Genomic DNA, 23,764 nt, shown 5'->3' with positions numbered 1-23,764 from the left:
GATTCTAGGGTTCTGCCTGAAAAGGACCCCACTGGTGACAACTTGAGCTCACTTCTGCTGATCACATTTTCCAAGCACTCAATAGCTGGTTAATTTAAACTTTATTATTATTATTATTATTTTTAAGTTGATTAAAAAAAGAAGTCCACACGGATTTAGAATCCAGAGAATGTCAGTAACATGGATCGGACTGAAACGTCTCGATCGTCTTCTGAGAGAGATGACGTCCCGTCCGGAAAAGATGTCTCAGATGCCGTTTTTCGCCTCGTTGTTGTTTGTGGCTTGTTTCCGCTGGGCGATGAAGGGGTACATGCACTTGTCCGCTCCCAGGAACCGGTACATGCACACGACCGCTTCGAAAGGGAGGATGCTGGAAAGCAAAGCCACAGTCGTTAGCGAACGGGAGACGTTCGGTCGTGGGGGCGGATGCAGACAGACCCGACCCACCAGGGACCCCTCTGGCTACCTCTTCATGAAAGTCACGATGTACATGAGGCGGGGGGTGCAGATCATGGGCTGGTCCGTGAGGATGGCTTTCATGGCCTGCTTCACACAGTAATCAGGCTTCAGAGGGGGCAGAAAAGGCTCGATTTCTTTCCTGAAAGTTATGTATGTAAAAGATGCAATTATGAATGAACACGAAACAGGGAAGACCAGAAATACATATTGGAACGTTAACAGTGACGTTATCTGAATGACAAGATGTTGGGTCCATTGGGTTTACTTCTTTGTGCTATTCTGTATTTTCCAAATTTTTCTCTGAACTCATATTATTTGCAAAGTCTAGAAAACAAGTTACTTTTCTTTTTAAAAAAAAGCAAAATTGGTCTGCTTTTCTGTAAAGTGAGCTGTTTTTAAAATGCCTTAAAAAGTATTTCAAATTATTTCTCTATTTTTCTCTTTCAACAGAAGGAGAGGGTGTTTGGCATTACAAACACTATAAACCCAAACAAGATGCCGACTTTTAGCATTAAGTATAGTTCAAATGACGTTGTGTAAACAGTGATGTCACCTCCCTGAGGGAAATAAAAGTCTGCTATATGCCTTCCTGGATGCCTGAATAGGGAAAGCCAAGGTATTTTCTCTACGGGTCTCTGCGGTGAAGCGCATTGGGACATCCTACCTTCAGCAGAATTCAGTAAGTTACACGTTGAAATAGCCTAATAATAATTCCCATCCTGACGGCGTCAGCCTAAGATTGGAAGTGACTCAAATCACCCTCCACCTACCTCGGGCTCAGTCAGGTTCATCTTCCTCTGCCTTTCAAACTCATCCAAGCAAAGATCTCAAAGTCAGCATGTCTTTGCAAGGACCCTCTTAATGATTCATGGCTTTGTTTATTCTGCTGAGCTCAAGTCATATGTGACTTGACATTTATGTTCCCATATGCCTCCTTTCAAAGTGGGTGGGTATTTTATTTCATTTCTAGTAAATCTAAACGTTTCTTCTCGTTCTGTCAGAGTGAATCTAACTACATACACTCTGCAGAAAAAGGAAGCTCCCGAGTCTGAACTGTAATATTCCAGGGTCATTTTAGAAGGCCATTACTCTTCTGTGACAGTGACATTGTTTCGTGTCCACGTCTAAAGTCGCATTTATTTACTAACACTAACGTTAAAGAAATAAATTATCTTCTAAACAAGTGTCTTCTGAGGAAAATCCTGGGTATTCATGTTTTCTCCTTGAGGGCGCGGAGAAGCCGTGATTTATCGGACGCCTCCAGACTGACTTCTGCGAGCTGACACCACGGTGGCGTGAGACCCTCGCTCGTTACTCTTAGCCACCTCAATGTCACGAACCCTGACCAATGAAAACTACAGGTTAACTGTCAGATGATACTCGAAGTACAACAAGGCTGCCTACGTCTGAAGATCTAATCTACTTCCACGTATTCTCCCGATATGGAAAGATGATTTTAAAAAGAGCTTTTTATTCATAATAAGACCGGTTCTCACGGACCTGATCCGGCAGCCTCTGAACATGCCAGTGTCCACCAGGTAAGGGCAAACCAACGTCGTTTTAATTCCATCCTTTTCGGCGGCCTTTAACTCGTGGCTCAGGGATTCATGGAAACCCACCACTCCGAATTTACTGGCGCAGTAATCCTGGGTCAGGGAGAGAGGAGGGCGTCAGCACTGAGCGTGCGCAGAGATCCCGCTCCAAACCCAAGCTTCTTCCCCGCCCAGGACTCTGCTTACAGGTTTGCTACAAAAGGTTACAGGTGACTAAGCAAAGAAAAGGAAAACATTTTAAAAGACAGATATCTGATGTGGTTCAGTGCAGAACTAATATTTTCAAAGCAACAGCAGAAACAAATGAACACTTTATTTGCCACATCAATGAAGTATCGTATTACTTTGGGGAAGTTACCAGGAGTCTAGGAAAGCTCACAAGCTGGAGTTAAAAACGGAGAGAGGTTCACTTTGAAGTGTCTGGAAAATTTACAAACAGACTCTTGTTCAGTAAAGGAGACTGAAGAACCAGTTTGTTTAAATTAATGCTGGGAGAACTGAGGCAAGTCTCGCTTGGGCTGTAAGTTGTTATGATCCGCTTTTCTTTTTAGGGTGAAGTACGAATGAAAATGATAACTGTACCTTGTAAACTTAAACCAGAATGTAACTTAAGGACACACGGTACAGAAAGTAAGTTCTTCTCCACCCCCCGGCTTTGACTCCAAGAATGGCAGCGTAGACTGTGGGAGCCATCTATTCTGTGTCCCTTTGCATATTTGCACGGGACGATGCTTCAGTTTTACGCCACAGGCAGCCACAGGAGTAACAGCACAGGACAGTATACAAACACACGCTTTATAATTTGAATATTGTGAAGACGACGGTTTAAGGCCACACTTACAGTGTGGGACACCTCACATCTGCCATAACCATGTCATCTGATGAGCTAAAACGAGATTGCTCACTTCTGGCCAGCTGACCAAAACAGAAGGTCAACCTTCGACCTCATTTATCTGTTTCCCTGGCACTGCTATGCCCTTCATGGCATTGCTCTTGACCTTGTCCGTCCCCACCGTCATCAAGCAAAACTGGTAATGAAAACAGGGCGTCCTGAGGCCCGGCCCGCCACCCTCTCTTACTGCTGCTGTCTGGACAACTAGGACAGGTGACTTTATGGCAGCAGATGTAGAGTTGGCCGTGGGTGACTGCGGATCACCCCTCCAATGGCACACAGGTAGAGAGAGGGCTTTCACGAATGCACGGGCAGCGGGCAATCTTTTTAGGGTTTTGGTGTATTCGTTACGAGATACGGCAACTGAATGAAGGAAATGCTTCCCACGTGACAAACCTCCACTCCAGCGGTACTGAACAGTCCCAAGGAACTCGCGACCGTCACGATGTGACCGTGATTAATCTCCAGCATCGTAGGAAGAAAAGCCTTCGTGGTCTGAAAAAGTGAGATGCAAAGCTTCAGAACTGACGTCACGCGCTTCCTCCGAAACCCAACCGAGGATCGCAAAACAAAGTTTTATCCATGGAATGTTCTAGTTCCCAAGTTTTTAAAAAAGTGCTTAACAGTTATCGAAAAGAGAAGACCCTTCACACGTCTGGTTAACTTCGCACCATGTCATTGGCATCGCGGGCCTATCACAAGCCGTGACCGACAAGCCTGTAACACAAGGCCCTTTGAGGGCACCGTCCCGAAGAAAGGAAAGTCAGCAGGATGAGGCTCTTCACCGCCTTTCAAGTGATAGTTATTTGCTAACCTAGATGACTCCCAGGTCAGAGGCTTTTTATGCTCGCGACACCTGAGCACAGCTACCTCACGGTCTGTGAGGGACCGCCAGCCAGCCTACCCTCCAACAGGTGCTTTGTATTAATGTTTACCTAGGAGCTATAACCGGTGATAAACCCATGAACAAAGAGATGTTCCAGCATCATTGCCAGCATCCGAAGCTTTGTCACCAAAGTGTACTAACAGGAAGTAAAAAGTATTTTAGTATGTGAGAAAAAAAAAAAAAACGGGGTAAAAGTACAGAGTCATTTTAATGAAAACTGTGTCCATGCACTGACAAAAATTTCCGAATGACCACACTGCACCATGGCGCATGCTGGGGAGTGACTTTCCCACGGAGGCAGGTGACTGGCCTCTCAGCGAGCCAGGGCATGTGGCAGTTCCAAGGCAGTGGGCTCAGAGGTGGCACGGATTTCTTATTCACTCGGTTCTTGTCTCCCTCTCGCTCTCCTGCCTTCAAGATGCAAGGCTGTATTTTTTTTTTAAAAATTACCTCGAATTGCTCGAGATGATCTATGAACTCCTCTACCAGGCTCCCAACAGTTTTATAACCTGCTTCTTAAAAGAAAGCAGCAAAGAGCAGCCTGTCTCTGCTGAGTTATAGCCCGCTGCCAACACAGCTTCCCGTGATTTATGGAGTCAGAAAACCCAAACACTACACAATGGACTTAAAGAGCTGAATTCCCCTCTCGGAGGATTTCCTGGCTAAGGGATCCCTGAATTTTTGCATAAATATCTAATTTGCCGTGATAACTTTTGCATGTACAAGATCAGAAACAGGTATTCCATCAATTCTGAAGTATTTCCACGTTGCAGTCCATGCTGCGTACACTCGCCGGATGAACTTGGTGACGTGTCCTAAGGTCTTCTCCAGTCTGACTCCTGACAATAACAGGATATCCCTCACCCCCCAACTCAGGCCCCGTCGGGGCCCCCTCGCTGCTGTCACCCATGTCACGCTTATTCTCACCTGTAAGGTTTTACCCATGAACTCTTCTCCGACAGTCTACCCCCGCAGCCCTCCTATGTAATTCAGAGTGTACTATTCATCACACATTTACACAGCCTCTTATGCTTTTCAAAGCGCGTATGTCACCAGAGTTTCCCAGTACCTCTCTGCGGAAGGCAGTTAGGGCGTTAAGCCTTTATCTAACATCCTATTCACCTTGACTCTGTCCATATTTCCTTAAGACATACAGTTGGTACCATTCACTGTAACATATAATTATTTCATGGTATTTTGATTCTGATTGTTTTAATCGGTCTGGCTGCCCCAGACTGAACTGGAAGATACGGATGTTTTCGGCTAGCAAGGGGAACAGCTGTGACGGGCACGGCGAAGAGAGAGTGATCGGCACTTCAAACGTACTTTGCGGGCCTGGCGCACTGCAGGACGTGTGACAGATAAACGCTTCCGCTTGCTTTTATTTCTTTGTACTAGTGAGTGGGGTGGTCGGGGTAATTATGATAGCGATTATGATTCCGGTCTGCTTCATAGCCAAAAAGGCAAGCTGTGGTACTTTAGGTCATTATAGGATCTTGCTTTTAGGCTCTGTAGCTTATCTATGGCCATTATAGCAAAGAATTACAATAAAGTAACACCACAAAGAAGCTTATGTATTCCAATATAAACTAGAAAACCTATCCTTAAAAAAAAAAGTCTATGTCTTTTTAAAAAGTATCTGGTTCTGATGAATTGTTTCCAGGGTAACTAAAAAGTATAAAATTTATTCTTGATGTTATCCAGAAATCATTTCTAAGTATCAAAAGTTTGCCTAATTTTGGAATACAAGGATAGATTCAGTATGGGGGAACCTATTTTTCAGGTCTTAAGTATAAGAACTCAATATTAAATCCCAAGAAATTACACACAGTATAAACTGCCAGTAAGAATTTGCTGCTTGGTGACCTGACCAATCTGAACGGCTGACTAGGACTGTTCACACGGGCGGCGTCCCCTCCATGTCCAGCTGGCGGCTGGCCCTGACTAGGAACGCACAGACACCGAGTGGGCTGGCTCCAATGACCTCCCGGTATTCATGTGCCACGCCGTCGCCCGCAGGTGTTAAATGACTCACCCAGATCCCGGCACCACATAAAAGTGGGTGATAGAAGATTAACAAGTCCCTAACAGTTTTTTAAGTTTAATTTGTTGCGAGGTTCTGAAACTAACGAGGTTGGTCTGGTGGTATTAACTTGTTCCTGCAACAAGTGTTTCTTGAACGCCTGGCGCGTGCGGGGGACTGCACGACGACCTGGCCAAACAGTGACAGATGAAATGACAGCAGGTCCCACTCGTCCCTACGCAGAACTGACACTCACCAGCACTTCACTGTGTTACACTGGAACATCCGACATGAAACGGTTCTAGTTTATCTTTCGCAAAAGCAGAATATTGTGGCCACATATTCTAAAATAAAATGGGATTTGGGCTTCTTCCCCCTGCCCCCTGCCCCCCCCCACAAGTAATGTGGAGAGACATTCAAGCTACTGGTTTTACATTTAAAGGAAAAAATGAAAAGAAAAAGAGAAAAGAATCCAAATAGGGCTAAGTAACTAAAATCTTTTCCAACTATGGGTTATAAACATATTTTTCAGGGAAAAACGCTTCATTTTAAGTAGCTAGTAAAGTGTGACATAGGTTTGTTTGTTTTAACGTGAAGCTTTTTTTTTTTTGAGAGGGATGAGTTAGCTACAAAAAAAAAAAAAGGTAATGTCAGGTCAATGTTTTGTTTAAAATGCATGATTTCTTACCTCATCTGGGACAAATTTGGCCTCTGTATGAACGAGAGCCAATGTGTCACTGTGTTTGCTCCGTTCCAAGACAAAGGTCTATATTCTTTACTCAGGAAGGCTCACCAACTCTGGGTCTAATACTACGCCTGTGACAAAAACCACAAACGAAGCTGGGAAAACCAAGCACCGAGGAAACCAGGAGGGGACGGAAGGCCCAGGGCCACGGCAGGCCGGGAACCCAGCCCGCCTGTCTTCCAAAGCTCGCGTCACACACCTGCTCAGCTCCTACCGCGTCCCGGGCAAGGGCCAGCCTGGGACGAGAGTCATCGGGGCCATGCAGGCTTCCGTTCAAACCTGAGTTTTCGGGGTTCACGCTGGAGCCCGATCCACGTGACTGAGCACTAAGGCTGCTAGTCATTTCCTTTGCTGCCTGAATGGAGGTGACCAATTACTGCTCGTGCATTATTTCCACAACCAGACTCCTGCCTTATGTCAGGAGCACGTTACCAAATAAACTTTGATCGGCACTAATTCTATCCCTTACTTTACAAGAAAAACGCTATAAATGGGTGGCTAGAAAGCATCACACTTTTAGGAATTTTCCCAAGTAACCTGACTAGTTTTCTTTTCTAATTACGCTTGCCCTCGACAGTCTGGTAGATGACATCTGAGATAGCACAGCATATTCCGTCCTTGACACAGTCTGACAGCACAAAGAAGTCTGGCACTTCGCAATGAATTATTAATGTGCACAAATATTGCAGCGTGGATGAGATGGGGACCAGCGAAAGGTGAAGTGCTAGTTGCCATGACACCAGTCAGTTCACGCTAAGGTTCGTCGTGATCTTTAACTTCGTCTCAAAGAGTCGCTAGAGGAACATAAACGGCAAACCTGCAGCTCACGCCCAAACGGATTAAGTGTAAATTCGCGCGCCCGCTGCCGAACGAACGCTGGGGCCGCTGTGTTTTCTCCGCGTGAAGGACGGATCACCTGGGGCAGGAGTCGGCACCTGGTGAAGGGATCGCTAAAGGAAGTTTGGAGTTAGTTGGTGCCAAGGGCGGTTAGCGAGGTCGGCGAGACGCTTAACCTAAGTCGGAGAACGGCCCTCCATGGGTACGTCCGCTTACTGTCTGCGAACAGAGGACATCCCGTTCCTCATGAGAAAATATGGAAAATATGGTTGACTCTTGATCTCAGAGTCTCAAAGTCAGCAACCGATACACACCAACTGGTCTGCTCACTGGAAGAATTCAGAGTTGGAATGGACCTAGGGATTATCTTATCTGCAAAACAGAAAACTCTTAATAATGGACCCTGGCTAAAAAGTGTGGAGAGAGACGTTAGGTTACCCGCGATTGATTTTTTTAATCACGAGACTCTAATACCATAATCTGCCACCAGTTGACAGGGTTGCTATGTGACTTTAAAAAAAAAAAAAAAAAGGAAAAGGCCATTCATGTGGACGTTCGCACAAAACACACTTAACAAGCCTCGTATGTCTGTGGCTCCTCAGGGGTCCTCTCTGGGGACCCCTTCAAAGCACCGGGCACTTTGAACGATAACTGCAAAGGTCGTATTTATAATATAAACAAGAACTTCTCAAACAGAAGTGTGAGTGGACATAGACATGACATGTCATATCTCGAGAAATCTTTGAATGTCAGGTTCACGCCACATTAACTCCCAACAGTTCCAACCCTCCCGAGCGCTCCTGGCGAGCTTAATGACAGACGGCAGCGCGGAGCCTGCAGCTGCACTGTCAGGGAAAATTAGCCCTCGGTGAAACTAAAGAGACGTGAGGAAGTGTGGTGTCCGGCAAAGTCTGACTTTTGAAACCCCGAGACGGATGACATTTGAAAGGGGTAGGCGAAACGCCGAGAACGTGTCCTCTACGCTTGTGAGCGGAGCCAGGTACCCAAGAAAAGGAAGAGCAGAGTTAGTTTCTCCCCGTGGGAAAAGGCCTCGCACTGTATTTTTGTGCATTCGTGCATCTTCACAACCATCCTGTGGTCAATTCAAGAAAAGGCGTCTTTTAAAAGAATCGTTTCGAGGTGTTTCTCTCTCATTCGAACGTCCCAGAAACAGAGCAGGCTTTCTAAAGAGGCCCACAGAGCGCACTCCGGTGAGAAGGGGTGACCACCATCAGCACGTACATAGTACAGTTTGCTGATATGTGTGTAAAGGTTTTCAGAATCTCCAAATAATAGCAATATATACAATTAAAAAAAAAAAACATCAAGACCCCACTGAGCAGAGACTATCTCACTGGACGGCCTTACGGTGCCCACGCCTCCGAGTGGCTCAGCCCCCTCCCTGGGGTCTTGCTCCTCCTGCTTGTGTCGCTAGCGGGGTAACTTATCTTTGCCAGAATCACAAAGAAACATTCTTATGTACAGGGATAAAATGACTCTTCTCTGAAAATTCTGTCACCGCTTCCTAGAAAACTATGATTTGACAGTGCAAAATACTGAAGGCACTGAAAAAAACAGTGAACTGTGTTGCAAAGGTTAAGGGGATAAATCATTAGTGTGCGCAAAGATTAAAAAATGGTGACATACCGCCAAGCCAACCTGGGAAGGAAACACGTGGCTAAATATTTACTTTTCATTCTGTCGACTGACAGGTATCTGCTTAATAAATGTACTGACCACTAAACTTCAGCCATTTCGCTTTGACCACAGAAAGTGTTACCTGAAGATTTTCATTACAAAATTATCCTCGATTGGGAAATAAAACCCAAACCAATATTTGCTGGTAATACGTTGACTTTTCAATATTTTAGGTGCAGTCGACAGCACAAATTCTGAAATTCATGGAGCTGGATCACGGCTTTTTCTTTCTTTCCTATTTGGGTGTGTTTGCAGAGACAGAAAGGGACAGACTGTGCAATAGAGCCCCCAAGATACCAAACGCAACAACACGTGCACCGAAATCGGTCAGATCGACCCAATGTCCCGTCTTCAGTGAGAGGACAGGCTCAAGACGACGTCGCAAGCACCGAGCCCAAACCTGTGTCACAGCTGCCACCTTGTTATTGTTCTGTTGAGGCCACAGGGATCTGCTGAACGTTTGCAGGCGTCAGCAGTTAATCCTGCGCACACGCACCAGTCTGCTCCTGCAGTCACCCTGCGACCGGGAAGCTCATAAAAGAGCGAAGCTTTTCAAACGAACACCTAGATGACGACACCATCGGTTATTCAGCAAAAATAAATGCTTCGTTGACTTGCCGCCCCCAGCTGAAGCACGGGCTGCATCTGCCCTGCGGCAGAGACTCGGGTATCGACCTCCCCTTACGTTTTGGAGTTTGCCATGAAGAAACACCAGGAGGGAGCGACTTAACACCCCACCTGTCCGGCAAGCCCAGCGGCCTTCAGAGTCCAGACACCACATGGTTCCGACTGCCCATCACTTAACCTTCCTGTTACTTGACCCCTCTCGACTTAACTCCCTTGTGAGACGAAAAGATCTCCAAGTTTTTTAGCTCAAAAATGGTGCAACGACTTATAGCCAATAATTCTTCCTTCGATTCTTACCACACTTTCAAAATACAAGTTGGAACACTGAGGTATTACTTGCCTGAGACTCTCGTAAATGACTCAGTAAGGTTTCAACTCCATAAGTGCAGTTGCCAGCATCTTGTGAGCAGTAAAAACGTCTACTCATTAAACATTTATGTTGTCATGATTGTGCCTTTTAAAATAATGTAACTTGGAACTTGAACTCATGCCTCTTATATATGACAAAAGTTACAAATTACCTGTGAAACAATCGTCATTTTTCCGCATTTTCCTTGAGCCCACAGAAGCTCGACATGCTAAAAGACACAATGAATGTTGAGCACTGTTTCTGAAATGCTGCTCTCCCTCGCTCTGTCCCTGGCCCAGTCCCCAGAGACCAAAGGGTTGTTCCGGCTTCTCTCTCAAGCTTAGGCCTCTGCCCCTATTTAATAACTTTACAGAATCAGGAAAATAACCCACGGAATTGCTGCCAAATTGTCTGCCAGACAACAGGTTGTCATTAAACCCTTTGCTTTGCCCTAAACTCCAATCACGTCGCAGAGGTTGTAATAAAGATGGATCTGCCGAAGGGCAGAGGCTTCGTTCTGCTCCAGTGACTGGGAAGCACCTCCACTGTACGGCCACCTGGAGTGGCAGGAATCCTTCCCCGCCCCCACCCCCTCCGACAGCCCAGCCCAGCAATGTCCCCATGTCACCTGCCATCATCCCTTGTACTTCATATCTATAAACAGTTCAAATTCTTCTCTGCTTTCCAGTTTGCTTACTGTGGAGTCTTTAAAAGAAATTAAAAATCTTTACCTAAACAAAAGATCAATATAATCAAGAAATTACTCCCCAAAACTTTTTATTCTCAAGCATGCATGATCACAACTTAGAATTTACTATGTGTGAGGGTCTGTGAAGTCCCCATATTGTGTTAGGCATTGTTTAAAAAAATAAATCTCTGTAACCCGCTTAAAGAAATGCAAGGACTATGAAGCCACCTCCTCTCTAAACCAGTGGCTCTCAGACTTTGCTGCATGTAGGAACCGTGTAAGGGAGGTTTGACTTCTGCTGTCCGGGCCGCACCCCTAGCCGATCGCTCCAGGGAGGAATCAGGCATCGGGGGACAGCCCTCCCCGGCGACTCTGGCACCCAGCCGAGTGTGGGGAGCACTGTTCTAGAAGGGGGTCTCAGACCCCGCACCGCCAACATTTGGGGCTGGGTAATATGAGGTCGTGGGCAGAGCTGTCCTGTGCATCACAGGATGTTTAACACGTCCCTGGTCTCTACCCACTGGTGCTGACAAGCGAAAGTGTCTTGAGACGGTGCCAGATGCCCCGGCGGGGCGGGTAAAATTGGGGACACAGCCCCATGAGGACCACTCTCTACAAGGAAATCAAGTGCCATAGAGCCCCACGATGATTTTTTCTAATTCTCATATTGTTATTTTTTCTAGGCTTGGGAGACATTCTAGGCTTTAAAAAATCATAACTTAAAACCGGGCTCAAAAGCCCATCACTTTCAGTTTATATGTCAATATCTTCGAACCACCACCCACTACTAAATTAAGAACTATCTCCGAGGGACAATAACGCTGCCGTGTCAGGGCCAGGAGTGGAGGAGAGGGGTGCACAACAGGCAAGGCCCCTGCCCTCTCGGGACTTATTTCCCCACAGCCGTTTGGTCCTGGGCAGGAAGAACGGGCTCTTTGCGCATGGCCCCGACTTCGTGCCAAAGCTTATGGCTTTGCGGACACCGTCCTGGGCCCAGAGACCAGGGAGAATAGTGACAAGAATCGCCTGGACTCTTCCTTTTAGACACTGAATAGGATCCCAAATCAAAGCATGAAACCTCGGCTAGGGTGAGGGTGGCCCGGGGTGCGTGGTCTGGCAGCCTCCTGGTCTACAGGGTTCCCGAGGGGCTGATTAGCTCTGGAGGAGTAACGGGGGAGGGGAACGGAGCATGAGAAAGTGGGAAGGGAGGGAAGTACTCAAGAGCAGTTACTCCTGGGGGCTTTGATGTGCATAAGTCACCTGGGGCCTGAACCAAAAGCAGGTTCCGATTCAGATCTGCTTTCCCAGCGTGTGGGCCGGCGTGGGCCGGCAGACCCAGTGCGGCTGCCGCTCTGGACCCCAGGCTGAGCGTCGGGTGCCAGCAGGAGCGGGAGAATCGACTCCAGACCTCAAGTACCTGCTGATCAATGTCTTCCAGAAATTCAGCAAAATACGCAGACTAATTTCTCTGTCCTTTATCCCACCCGTGTCCTTCAGGACTTCAGGGGTTAGGAAGTCCCATACTCTACCCCACTCCAGCCCCCATCAATGTTTATCAGATAAAGGACGCTCAAATCCAGGTGCCAAGCCCGCAGAGCTTTACGAACGACTGCTGGAGTTCGCAGGCCACCTGCACCGGCCCTGGGTCCGCGTTTGGCACTAGCGAACCCTTCTGCTGTGGTGTGGATGCGCGTGTCTCCTTGAATTCAAATGTGGAAATCCTAACACCCAACGTGATGGGACTAGGAGATGGGGGTCTTTGAGAGGTGACTTGGTCATGAGGGTGGAGCCCTCATGAATGGGATTAGTGCCTTTGTGAAGAGAACCCAGAGAGCTTACTTACCCCTTCTACCACGTGAGGGTACAGCAAAGACAGCTGTCTACACACCAGGACGTGGGTCCTCACCAGACACTGCAATATGCTGGAGTCTGGATCTTGGACAAACCTCTAAAACTGTGAGAATTACACTTCTATCGCGTATAAGCCGCCCAGTCTCGGTACCCTGTTACAGCAGCCCAGAGGGGCTCAGGCACCCCACGACATGACACACGAGACCTGAGAACAAGCTCTCAAAACGAGACCTAGAAAACTTCAAAATCCTTTCCCGTCATCCACAGAGGCTTTGAAAGCTTAGTGTTCGGCACAGGAAATTCAGACCCTTTCAGTCTCAGCCGTTTATCTTTGTGATGTCCCACGTTTGCCTTCCTGAAGCTTTCATGGTTTGGTAAGCCTGTGAGAAAACCCTACCTTGGAAATAATTACCCCTTCGAAAGTTAGATGATTGGGCAGTAAGTTTGGACACCATCAGCCAGCCAAGCCCGCACAATTGTGAAAATCCATGATTAGCATTTCCAAAAGCAAAGCCTATGGAGTTATCTGGAATTCTGATCTCATAAGATTATTATGTAACAGAATGAAGGTTTTACATTTTCCAGGCGATAATAAGCTTAAAGATTGGTACCAAGTATTTACAAAACTTCGTTCAGTCTTAGTAGAAAAGCTCTTTTTATTCCCTACTTTTCATGCCCAGTGTGCCCATGCTGACACGCACGTGAGGAAGAGAAGGAAGCAAGCTGAGTGACCGAGAATGGACCATGCTATTCTCGACGAACGAACCGCCATGGAAAATGACAGAAAAGGCACAGAAAAAAACCAGGAGCTGGGCTTTGGTAATAAAATTCTAGTGTGCTGTTGGTTCTTTAGCCTAGAATTTTACATGCTTGTCTAATTTATGGAGCAAACTTCCTGGGGATAGTAATGACTAGTTAACTTCCTAGAGTTAATTAGTCATTGCTAAACTAACCATGCTCATAAAAAAAAAACAAACGAACATGTGAAGGTGGGTTCTGGTGTTGTACCACAGGGCACAGGCAGAAGTGACTCACAGGGAAGCCGAGGCGCTTTGAACGTGCAGCCCAGGTGAGCACAGCTGGCCCTCGGACAATAATGCCGTTCCAGTCATTGTCGTTTTATCCTGAGCCCGATGAGATGCCCTAGGAACTTCGCTCCTGTCTGGTGAAATCGGTTTCGTTATGTGTCATTTTGCTTAAAGTCGCAGAACCTGTGGACGACGTTAAGTGAGGACTCACTGTGTTTGCAGAGGCTCTAAACGAAAGCTTAGCGTGACGGCCTGCCCTGTCCTGGCTGCGTCCTTCCCCGGTGGTGACCTTAGTCAAGTCCTACAACCTGTCCCGGTCTGTTTCCCCATCCATAAAAATGAGGATAATGGCTCTACTTAACTGAGAAGCGTGCTTATGAAAGGGCTTTGTAAAATTCAAGTGCTATGTAACAGTACAGTAAGTGTGCACGAGGCTCATTAAGCATATATTTACAGGCTATTTTGGTTGTAAGTGCTATCTATTTTTGTTGATGTTGTTTTTTCAAGTTCCTGCAATTCCTGATTCTTACTATGTGTGGCTCCCAGGCCTCCCTGCCCTCCACGCAGTGCCAGGCCGCTCACTTCCTGCAAAAGCCCAGTGTCCAACCACGAGAGGGAACCTCAGAACCACACTGCTGAGCGGGCTGCAGCCGCCTGGCCCCTTTCCTCCTGGGTGGCACTGGGACACACCAAGGCACTTCTCAATAACACCCCTTCCAACCCTTTTTCTTCAATTTTACTAGGAGCAGAAAGCCACAGTTTTAAAATACATATTACAACGCTTGACGGAGAAGTGTCCAGCAAATGTAAAAATGCTAATGGCTAGTACGGAACCATTTGAAAATGATTTATTATACCCGATGTTCTTTTTTCCCAAGAGATTGTGGAGCTACCTTGTTTTAGAAAATCCTTGAGAAATCAGTAGGGGGCAGTATGTTAATTACAATTTGCAGGTGGGAAAATTCAGGCTTTGAATTTTAAGTTTCACTTGTCCTCAAAATACCCATGTGCTTACATAAGTTCCACCACAAATATTTTCCCAGTTACACGGATTTGGTAAGTGTTAACTTTGAGCCCCATTGTTTAGAATAACACTAAGAAGCTTAACCATGTTAATATTCAAAACTTTCAGGACGAAACTATTTGGAGGAAAGGCAAGAAATTCACATTTTTATGCAAAAGCAACAAATGAGAAACTCTGTGGCTTCCCCAGACCCGAAATCGCCAACGTCGCAATGCTAACACCGTCACCACCTTCCACACAGCTTTGTGTGATCTTTGCAAGCTTCACAGACCAAGAAATGTTTTGTTTCCAAATGTGAATTCATCGATTCATTGTAAGTGGCTTGTCAGTTGGGCTAATTTGACAGCACTCAAGGTTACGGCAGTAATTGCCCTTACTTGTTAAATATTCTAGCAGCATTTGCTGAAGTGTTGAAAGTTTTATGATCATTATGAGAGGATATTCAACTTTTTTCCCCGTGGTTCACTTAATTTTAGTTTCAGAGCATTTAAGAAAATGGTCCCTGACAGGTGTGAACTTGAGTTTTAAGAGAATTGACAAATAAAGTAAAAAAGGAAAAGGGATTCAAGAATGGGCCATGCCGGGTAAGATCAAGGGAAAGATGTTAGCATTCCTGTCGAAAGGCAGCACCTCTGAGCCTCCCTAAACCCAGAGATCAGGTGACCGGAACGGGCTGGCCACGTGTGTCAGGGTACGCGTGAGGAAGTCCTACGGCCATGATGCTCTGACAACCCTCACTGCCAACAGCCTGTCTTAGCAGAGCGTCGTCACAGCACAGGGACGTTCTCTCAGGCTGCCGTGTTACGGGCACCAGCTGTATGCTTCGACTACTATATATTCTCAAAGAAAGAATTAAAAGATCCCATCCTCTCCGTCCTTCTCCGGTTATGCTTACAAGGGGGTCTCGGCCTAAAAGTTTTTAGATCAGTGAACAGAAACCTTAAGAAGGGGTTAGTTCTTTGAATAGCTAACTACTATAACTTCTGAGATAAGAAATCACTAATTAAAGCAAGAGAGATTTAACACATTCTAATCTGATCCCCGGAGTTAGAGGCTCAAAACAACTTTTTAACCCATTCAGTGGAGGCAGGGAATAGTTCCCTATTTCTTAGGGACTATCAGAGTTTGTCATACTCCAAAGATTAGCTACAAAAGGCTCTTTATCTTGGGAAAATTACAGATTGTGTGTGAAGAAGGAAACGAGATACAAATCCACCCTGCCATCACACCCCCTAGTGGAATTTCAGCATAGTACAATTTGGGGGTCAAAAACATCTGGGTAGTTAGGACTTAACACAGGCTGGAACGGACTTAGAAAAGTCCAGTGGCTATAAGTGCACTGCAAACGGGAACCTTCTACTTACTCGCTGATCATTTGAGAAGCAGCAAACCATGTCAACCATACATCTATCCTTACAGGCAGATACCTGGATTAGACAAAGGCAAACTGGCTATTTATCGTAATTGAAACAGGCTTGTCATTTCTCAAAGTCCTAGAACAGAAATTTTAGATGAATCTGCTATTAATATTCCTCAAGAAGAAAACTTAAATAAAAAGGGGTTTCCTACTTAAAAAATTGATTCTAACTCCCAAGTGCGGTATTAAAACCGCCTGAAAGGCATTTTCTGATTGCCGTATCTTAGAGATATAGTCAAATGAACTTAAGTCAAGTCACTAGAAGTTGCCAAAGATCTTGAAACTCTGAAAAATGATTAGGGTAAAAACAAACTTAAAGGAAGAGACTAACCGAGGGAACGGGGGCCGTGAAGCATCTAGCTATGGGTGTGCGGCTCTTCCCCAGGGACCTGATCCGGCAGCCAGCGGCCAAGGACGGTCGGGCTCTGCCATTCATTCTTTCTGAAAAGCTTTCAGGCGCTGTTTGCCTCAGTGCAGGTTAAGCTTCCACTCTGACATGTCCTGTAGATTAATTTCTACTTGGGCAGATAATGGACAAAGCCCTGGATACAGAAATAACCAGGGAGAAAAGGACAAACACCAATTTTGTTTTCAGGAATTGAGAGAAGCAGCACGTAACCCAACAAGAGGGCCATTCCCTGAACCAGGGATCTGAGACGACTCTACAGACTGACCCTTAATGCACATGGCAGAGCAGCTGAGTGTGTCCGCGCCTGCAGGGCACGGAGGTGTCCCACCCGGCTGGAGTTTAGGGTGCTCCAGAGGATAGACAAGTGATGAGCCTGGGGGGCAGGTGGAAATCGGCTCTGGAAGGCCTGAGCCGCCATGCTAGTGAACCTGGACTTCATGCTGTGGACAATATAGTCACACGAGGGTTTGGGGTACGTTCCAGTTAGCACAATCTTTAAGCAGGCACGTGACAAACTCAAGTCTACTTAAGATACCCCGAGGCTGGAAAGAAACGGCTGAACGGGGGGGAGAGATGTTCAGAGACCCTTCTCAGAGTCCAGGCGAGAGGTGATGGAAGCACAGAGGGGGAGGCGGGCGTGGAAAGGAGGGGATCACACTACACGGAGGCTGCACAACAGTCTGGATTTGGTTGACCCATGAATGCGTGCGGGATGGAGAGTTAAAGGTCCTGCTGAGGTCTCCAAGCCTGGCACTGGCCACACCTGGGAATTCAACACGAGGCAAAAGGTAGTTCAATTCTGAGACTGGCTGATGTTAGGAACGCGTGGAACGGACAAGACAGTTGCTGAACTTGGGAACTGTCACGGAAGTCACAGTTGAAGCCACTGAAATAAACAGATCGATCACCCAGCTAGAGGTGCACAGCGAGAAGAGGTCTGAGCACACAGTACTAGAGTCACTACATTTCGGAAGCAGGGAGGTTACGAGTGGCAGGAAGACAGGCGGAGAAGCAGGAGAAAGTGGGCTCACGGGAGCTGAAGCGCAGCGTTGCGAAGAGATGGTTAACAGGGCTGCATTCTGATAAAAGACCAGGCTGCACACTGGCTTTGCCACTTGGGGAGCACCACTATTTTTTCATGTGACACTGGCTACTTAGTGATATCTTCTAAGCAACTGAAATAACCAGACACAGATGAGAACATATTACTAAAGATGTTAGGAAGATTTTCATAGTATGGTTCCCTGCTCGCACCGGTCATGTAAAGCGACATTTTGCCATGTGATAGGTGTTGATTTCTAGCGGCAATAGATGTGGGCCTGGCATGCAATATATATCAAATACAGACGCTCAAAGTTCAAAGAGCATGTGATCTTATTGCGTCAGGAAAGAAGGCTATGAAGTGACCCCGGCGGATACACAGCCCCAGGTGTCCCGTCGCTGCTATTTACAGAGACGTTGCACTGAGCTTTCGACTGCGACCAGTTAATAAGACACGATAGGCTTAATTCGCAGTTCAGTTCAAGACACAAAAAGTCTTTATTTCTAAAGCTCAGACATTTGATTTTTTTTTTTTATGTGTATATATTTTTTTAATAACAGAAGCCAGTTCTAGTATGGGTGTAGAAATAGGCATTGCATTCCAAGTTTTTAGGAGCTATCCCGAGACAGGAAAACCATGCTCTACAAAATGCATTCTCTAACAATTCTTAGCATTATGGTTTGGAGGAGGAAATTTTGGGTATATAGTTTTACGTGAATACTTTAGAAATGTTTCAAAAATTCTAAATCTAAGAGGCTTTCAGCAAAACTAGATTTCTCCAACCAGAGAACAGAGGATTACAGTATTCGAGATTAAAAACTAGTAAATCACAAAAGAACTTGAACATTAATGATTACGGACCATTCATGAGATATTAGCTACTAATGTCTTTAAGTGCTGCATTACTCAGATCTAGCTGGTGGGCTTTTACTTTTCCTGGATGGATTTTTAACTAAATAGACTTTAGACATTTGGATATAGATAAATGCCTAATTCAGTAATTAGTATTTTAAAACTGGGAAACCTTTTAAGTTAAGTGGTCTATTAATTAACTACCAATTATCTTGTCTGACTACCATATCAATAGAAGTAAATTACCGACTAGCTAATTTGACAGATTTAGTCCTCTGCCATGCAAAATTTCTTCAGAACATAAAAGACTGCAGTTAAATGCTTTTGCTTCCCCCTTTTGGTTAATCAGGGATCAATTTGCTGTGCATGTATAAAAGCCAAATACAGCTCTTTGGTCAAAAGGGACCTACAGATAAACTTTGTGATTTAGAAAGAAATGGCAAGCTAACATTCTACCCCTCTTAAAAAATAACACGTTTTGGGGAAACCATGGGTTTGTAGTTCCCATATGGAGGCCAACTTTCCATATTTCAAAAGACACTAGAGAGGCATTTTCAAGCCCTTGAATCTCATCAAGATACAGAGAGCCTAAGTGAGTGGTTTCTGTGATTGTGGCAAACTTAACGACCATCGTCCGTATACATTCTCCATGGTCTTGTCCCAACCACGAACGCTCCACGATAGGTCACGCTGCCTAGAACCTACCCCAAATCTGTCACTCCTTGACTGGTGGCCAAGACAAGGTTCCTAGCGGAGCGGCTGGTGATGGAAGATGAAGCATCACTGGAAGATGAAGCATCGCAGCAGACCGGAGGGCTGTGCGGAACACTGCCAAGAGCTGTAAAGACTTCCAACGTGCACGGAAATAGTAAGAAGCAAGAAAGGGGGTACAGGACACATCCTCTCCTTGAGGCCCGGTCATCGGGAAATATGAATGGTTGCCAGACATTCAATTTGAGCTTGATGCCAATTGGTACAGCCACACCAAGCCTTCTCCCAGCCGCTAGCCTCGCACCACTGAGCCGAGTTAATACGCTGGAGTCAAAATGAGCACGCGGAAGAGACAGGGAGAATGGAAAAATTGTGTAGGAAAACAAAAGGAGATGCAGACCATAACGAATGTGAGCCGGCCCCATTTTCGAAACCTCATCGATCTTACCCAGCTTGAACTAGTCCAGCAGAATGCTTACCTGCTGAAACCTCAGAAGACAGACCTGGGCGGGCATTCTCTGAATAGGTTCTCTTCTCAGTAGTTAAGCAGAAGCCTAGCCTTTATTGTCAAACGTTTACTGAGTGACTCACGGGTAAGGTTCTGTGCCAGGCGGGGAGAACAAATAGATGCCTGTAACAAACTGCCTTCAGACAGCTTGCCATCTCCTTCAGGATTTCAGGGCACGGAGTGTAAGAAGTTACACCAAAGAGCACGTGCGACGCACCAAAGGATGGCGATGGCGGCGAAGGCTGCGAGACGACAATGGCAGGAAGAGGAAACGCCTCGGACGAGCCGTTAAACTGCAGCTTCGTCAGAAAACAGGGCGTCGACAAGGAGAGTTCTGAGGACCTTTGCAGCTCTAATATCCAAAAGTGCCAGACATAGGCTTGGGGGGAAGCGGGGGGTGGGCAGGTTACAGTAAGAACTTGGCCTAGGCCTTCGAAGGTGGATGGAGTGGAGGACGAGGGCCTTCCGGGCAGGGGAGTAGCGTGAGAAAGGTTTGGGAGTAGCGGCACCCACAGCTTTTCGGCGGATGTCCACATGGTTTTCTATTTCACTGCATATGACTCTAACTCTAGGTCAGGATCGCCGTGTATGGATTACTTTATGAAAACAGACGACAGCTACTTACAAGTCTAGTTCAAGATGATATGTTCAATCATCTTGACTGAATGAGTCGTTTGCTCAGTCGATCTATTTTTTAAAATGTATGGAGCAACTTCTTTCCCCATCCGAATACGGTAAAAAGACATACTTATTTTTTCTGAAAGGAAAGCAGCTCATGCCAATATAGTACCTCTCTGGAGGGTTACCATGGCCATTTTCGCCTAAGAGGACTACTGGAAGAGAAGCTGGATTAGGTGGCTCTTAGAACACGGAAACCACCCCCCATCACGCCCCCCCACCCAAGTCACTGTAAATTATGTAGGTCTTCTTTTACATTTTAGTTGCTAGATCTCAACTTCTTAAAAGGTTTTTAAGTCTCGGCAAGGGGTCAGAAATTCCAACTTGAAAATGAATTTTCTGACTCAATATTGAAAATAAATTCTTAAGTTTAGATGCTTGGGGGAAAAACAGCTGGAGAATTCAGGAGCCTCCCATATTTTAATATGAAGTGACGTCATTACTGCCAAGGCGTCCAAGAACTCCCTAAATTGTGTAGTTAAGCAACATCGCAAAGCAAAGTGGGGCCTCTGGGAAGGTTATCTGTTCCTTCTCGTTATATAGATTCAGCTCCACAATAATTTTTCTATTGGAGACTTGATTTATTTTTCTCCTTAGGTTAGAAAGTAGCCGAATGCTCAAGGTACAGACATCAGTTGATGTGCATTTTCAAAGCCGAAGCTATGGATTTTCTGCTCTCTCATTTTATAGGACGTCTAGTGAAGCGAAGCTGCTTTCCTCTGCAGATCGTATGGGATTTCTTTAAAAACCTGGTTGCATTTGAAACTCTACAATTCAGCAAAATAATCGTGCAGAGAAAGGAGGCAAGACAGTTAGACTATTTTGTGTAGGTAAACGTTTATAGTTCAGAAACCATGCATCATTTCATGCAAAGGTTAATGGAAAAAACCAGTCCTGGCGTCTGGTTCCTGGTCAGCCTACTGATGGCTGAGTATCTGTTGAGGGGTGACGGGTTGACTGAAATCAGCTCACGTCCTCACCACTCTTCAAATATGAAAAGTACAGCCCATCTTCAATAAGTGTACGTCTTTTATTTCAAATGGTGATTACTTGTTTTATTCGGAATTATAAACAAACAAGATTCCTGATAAACTGTGTCGCCCAGTTTATTCAGTTGTACTAGCCTTTGCTCATCTGATCCACCCCCTTGTCACTTGCCACCTGTTCTTCTGAACCTTGCAGCAGTAAGGACTTTTATCCGTTCCCCACCCCCACTGTGCACATATGCATGCGTGTATGCGCGCGCACACACACACACACACACAAGCACACTTAAATTCCCCCAAACTGTATCCGCTACCCTCCTTCCTTCCTCATTAAAAATATGACATGAGTTAGCTCACGTCATTTACATGTTCATTTCTAGAGGTCTGGAAATGAATTAAAGTTCATGCTTGAAAATAAAACATTAAAATAAGCTTCTTCCAGGATCAGAGAGATGGTGTGATGTTCAAGGGGCCACATGTGAGTAAGTCCTTCCAAAGACAGATTAAGTTTTTAAGCAGTTGCTAAAAATTAATGAGGTTTAATGTGACCTATTTAGGAGAAACAGTTCTTTGTTGTGTTTGATTAGAAGGCTAATCCTCCTATGGGAGAAAACACATACCACCCCCTTTCCTTACCCTTTCTTTATTGGACCTGCCTGCCTGCAAAAGTAAAGGGGGAAACGCCACGGAGGAAGGAAGGCGTGGAGTGGGTCGACGGCGCACTGCTATAGGGGAGAGTTTCACACCCATCATTACTGAATCGGTCCCGCTGAAAAACTGGGGTTAGTGTTATCCTGGAGCAGCAGAGAGCCCATCCCCATCCTTAGATGCTATAGTAGCTCTGAGGCCCTAACCATCATCTAGAAGCTGATAAAGTTTAAGTCCCTGGTCCAGTAGGTCTCACAATCCCCCTACCCCCTATGTAGTGACTCTGGGGTCCTATCAGGGTGACTTCATTCTCCTAAGAGAGGCATCATCTTTCTAAGCTGAGATGTTCTCCAACAGGACAATGCCACAGACCCTGTGGATGGTCAATGGATATCAAGTGCCTGCCAGGGTGGCCTGACCACTCCCAGTAGACCACAAATGCTGATCTCAGAATCTCTGGCACTTTCCAAAACGTGGCTGAGCAGTAATTTGGAAGCCTAAACTCTGACTTTAGGAATTCATAAGAACAACCAATGTTTTACAAACTCGACAGAAAGTAAAATAAACAAACCCAGGGTTTTATGCTTCCTCTTGTTATTTTTATGGCAATCTTTCAAACTAGTTCAAAATGTTCAGTCCTCTGCCCTCTCAAAAAACAGTCCTCTGAATTGGGGGGCGGGGGAGGGGGGTGGCGCAAACAGCGATTTAATAGTAACCGGCATATGTTGTAACTCACCACGGGGAACAGTGAATTAGAAGGAAGCCTGATGGTAAAAGTGTGCAGGTGGCTTTCTGGCTGGCACGGGGGTCTCCCTCCATCCCAACCTTCTCATTGAGTAGCCCCAGTAATGAAAACGAGGATGTTTATATTTACCCAGAAGTGTGCGTGGCAGTTGACCATCATGGTTCTCTCAATGAGCTCATCAGGACACTCCAGAAGGTGATGCCCAGAGACCACGCCGGCATTATTGACCAGGACCGAGACCTCGCCAACCTCCTTGCGGACCCTTTCGGCCATCAGGTAGACATTCTCCCTCTTTCCCACATCACAGGTGTAAGTAAAAACCTGCAGGTTACAGTGGGGCAGAATTTCTTCCTCACCGTTCCCAGCTGACCACAGAAGTCCAGATGAGGGGAAAAAAAAAAAACGAACAGAGAAGGGAGAGTTGCAAAACGTGAGTCACGTGGCAATCGGTAGGACAAAGATCACACAACACAAAAATACTACACTGAGCTTCCAATTTCTAACACTGTCAGGCTTGCCAATGACTGAGCTTACAGCTGCCTTCCTCCCCTAAAAGTCTTGGGGAATTACAACAATTTGCTGGAGAACTTTGCTTAGGGGAAAATCATGTCATTGTGACAAGCCCAGTACAAGTCAGATCTCATGGGATCAGCTTCCTGGAGCTAAAGACACCTGGAAAGAACTGATCTCAGCCCAGGGAGTAACACCCCTCCTCCCAAACATACACACTACACACTCCTCTTTTTAGGGGAACAGTGGCCAGAAGCAGCTCTTCTTACTCTTTAGTATGAGCACCCTCAAAATTAAAACTCACTTCAAGGCTCACGAATCAAAGCTGTAATTAATAATCTGAATTCATCCAAAACCAAGAAACAGAACTTAAAGTTTCTTACTGAAAGTGCTGGGCACACAGGTCTGTTCTAACTGGAGTAGCTGAACTCCTCTCAGAAGCACCCGCACGCGAATCAAGTTCACAGGTAAATATGCAATTTCATCACACAAAATCTCAACTGAGAAACCAAAATCTCTTCCCTGGGAAAAGAATAACTTCACCTCCTTGATTTGGGCAGGGAGTGCACAATCTGTATTTGCTACCCTCCATACCATC

General features: G+C 45.8%; 1 protein-coding gene and 1 long non-coding RNA gene across 2 annotated transcripts in view; one reads left to right on the top strand and one right to left on the bottom strand.

Moving 5' to 3' along the window:
- Positions 1–4,011, top strand: part of LOC111744102 — a 44,282-nt gene extending 40,271 nt beyond the window's left edge. The window contains exon 3 of the long non-coding RNA XR_002782005.1: positions 910–4,011. This is a non-coding gene — a long non-coding RNA (uncharacterized LOC111744102). The remainder of the gene's footprint in view (positions 1–909) is intronic.
- RDH10 (retinol dehydrogenase 10) overlaps positions 1–23,764 on the bottom strand; it is a 27,826-nt gene that overhangs the window by 1,473 nt on the left and 2,589 nt on the right. Inside the window, exons 2-6 of the mRNA XM_011366935.2 lie at positions 22,786–22,977; positions 3,301–3,399; positions 1,960–2,105; positions 467–598; positions 17–370 (exon numbers count right to left, since the gene is read on the bottom strand). Of these exons, the coding sequence (XP_011365237.1) occupies positions 247–370; positions 467–598; positions 1,960–2,105; positions 3,301–3,399; positions 22,786–22,929 (645 nt within the window). The 5' untranslated portion in view covers positions 22,930–22,977 and the 3' untranslated portion in view covers positions 17–246. The remainder of the gene's footprint in view (positions 1–16; positions 371–466; positions 599–1,959; positions 2,106–3,300; positions 3,400–22,785; positions 22,978–23,764) is intronic.

Source organism: Pteropus vampyrus, unplaced genomic scaffold, assembly GCF_000151845.1.
Source record: "Pteropus vampyrus isolate Shadow unplaced genomic scaffold, Pvam_2.0 Scaffold127, whole genome shotgun sequence".
Lineage (NCBI taxonomy): Eukaryota > Metazoa > Chordata > Mammalia > Chiroptera > Pteropodidae > Pteropus > Pteropus vampyrus.
This window is presented reverse-complemented; position numbering and strand designations above follow the sequence as displayed.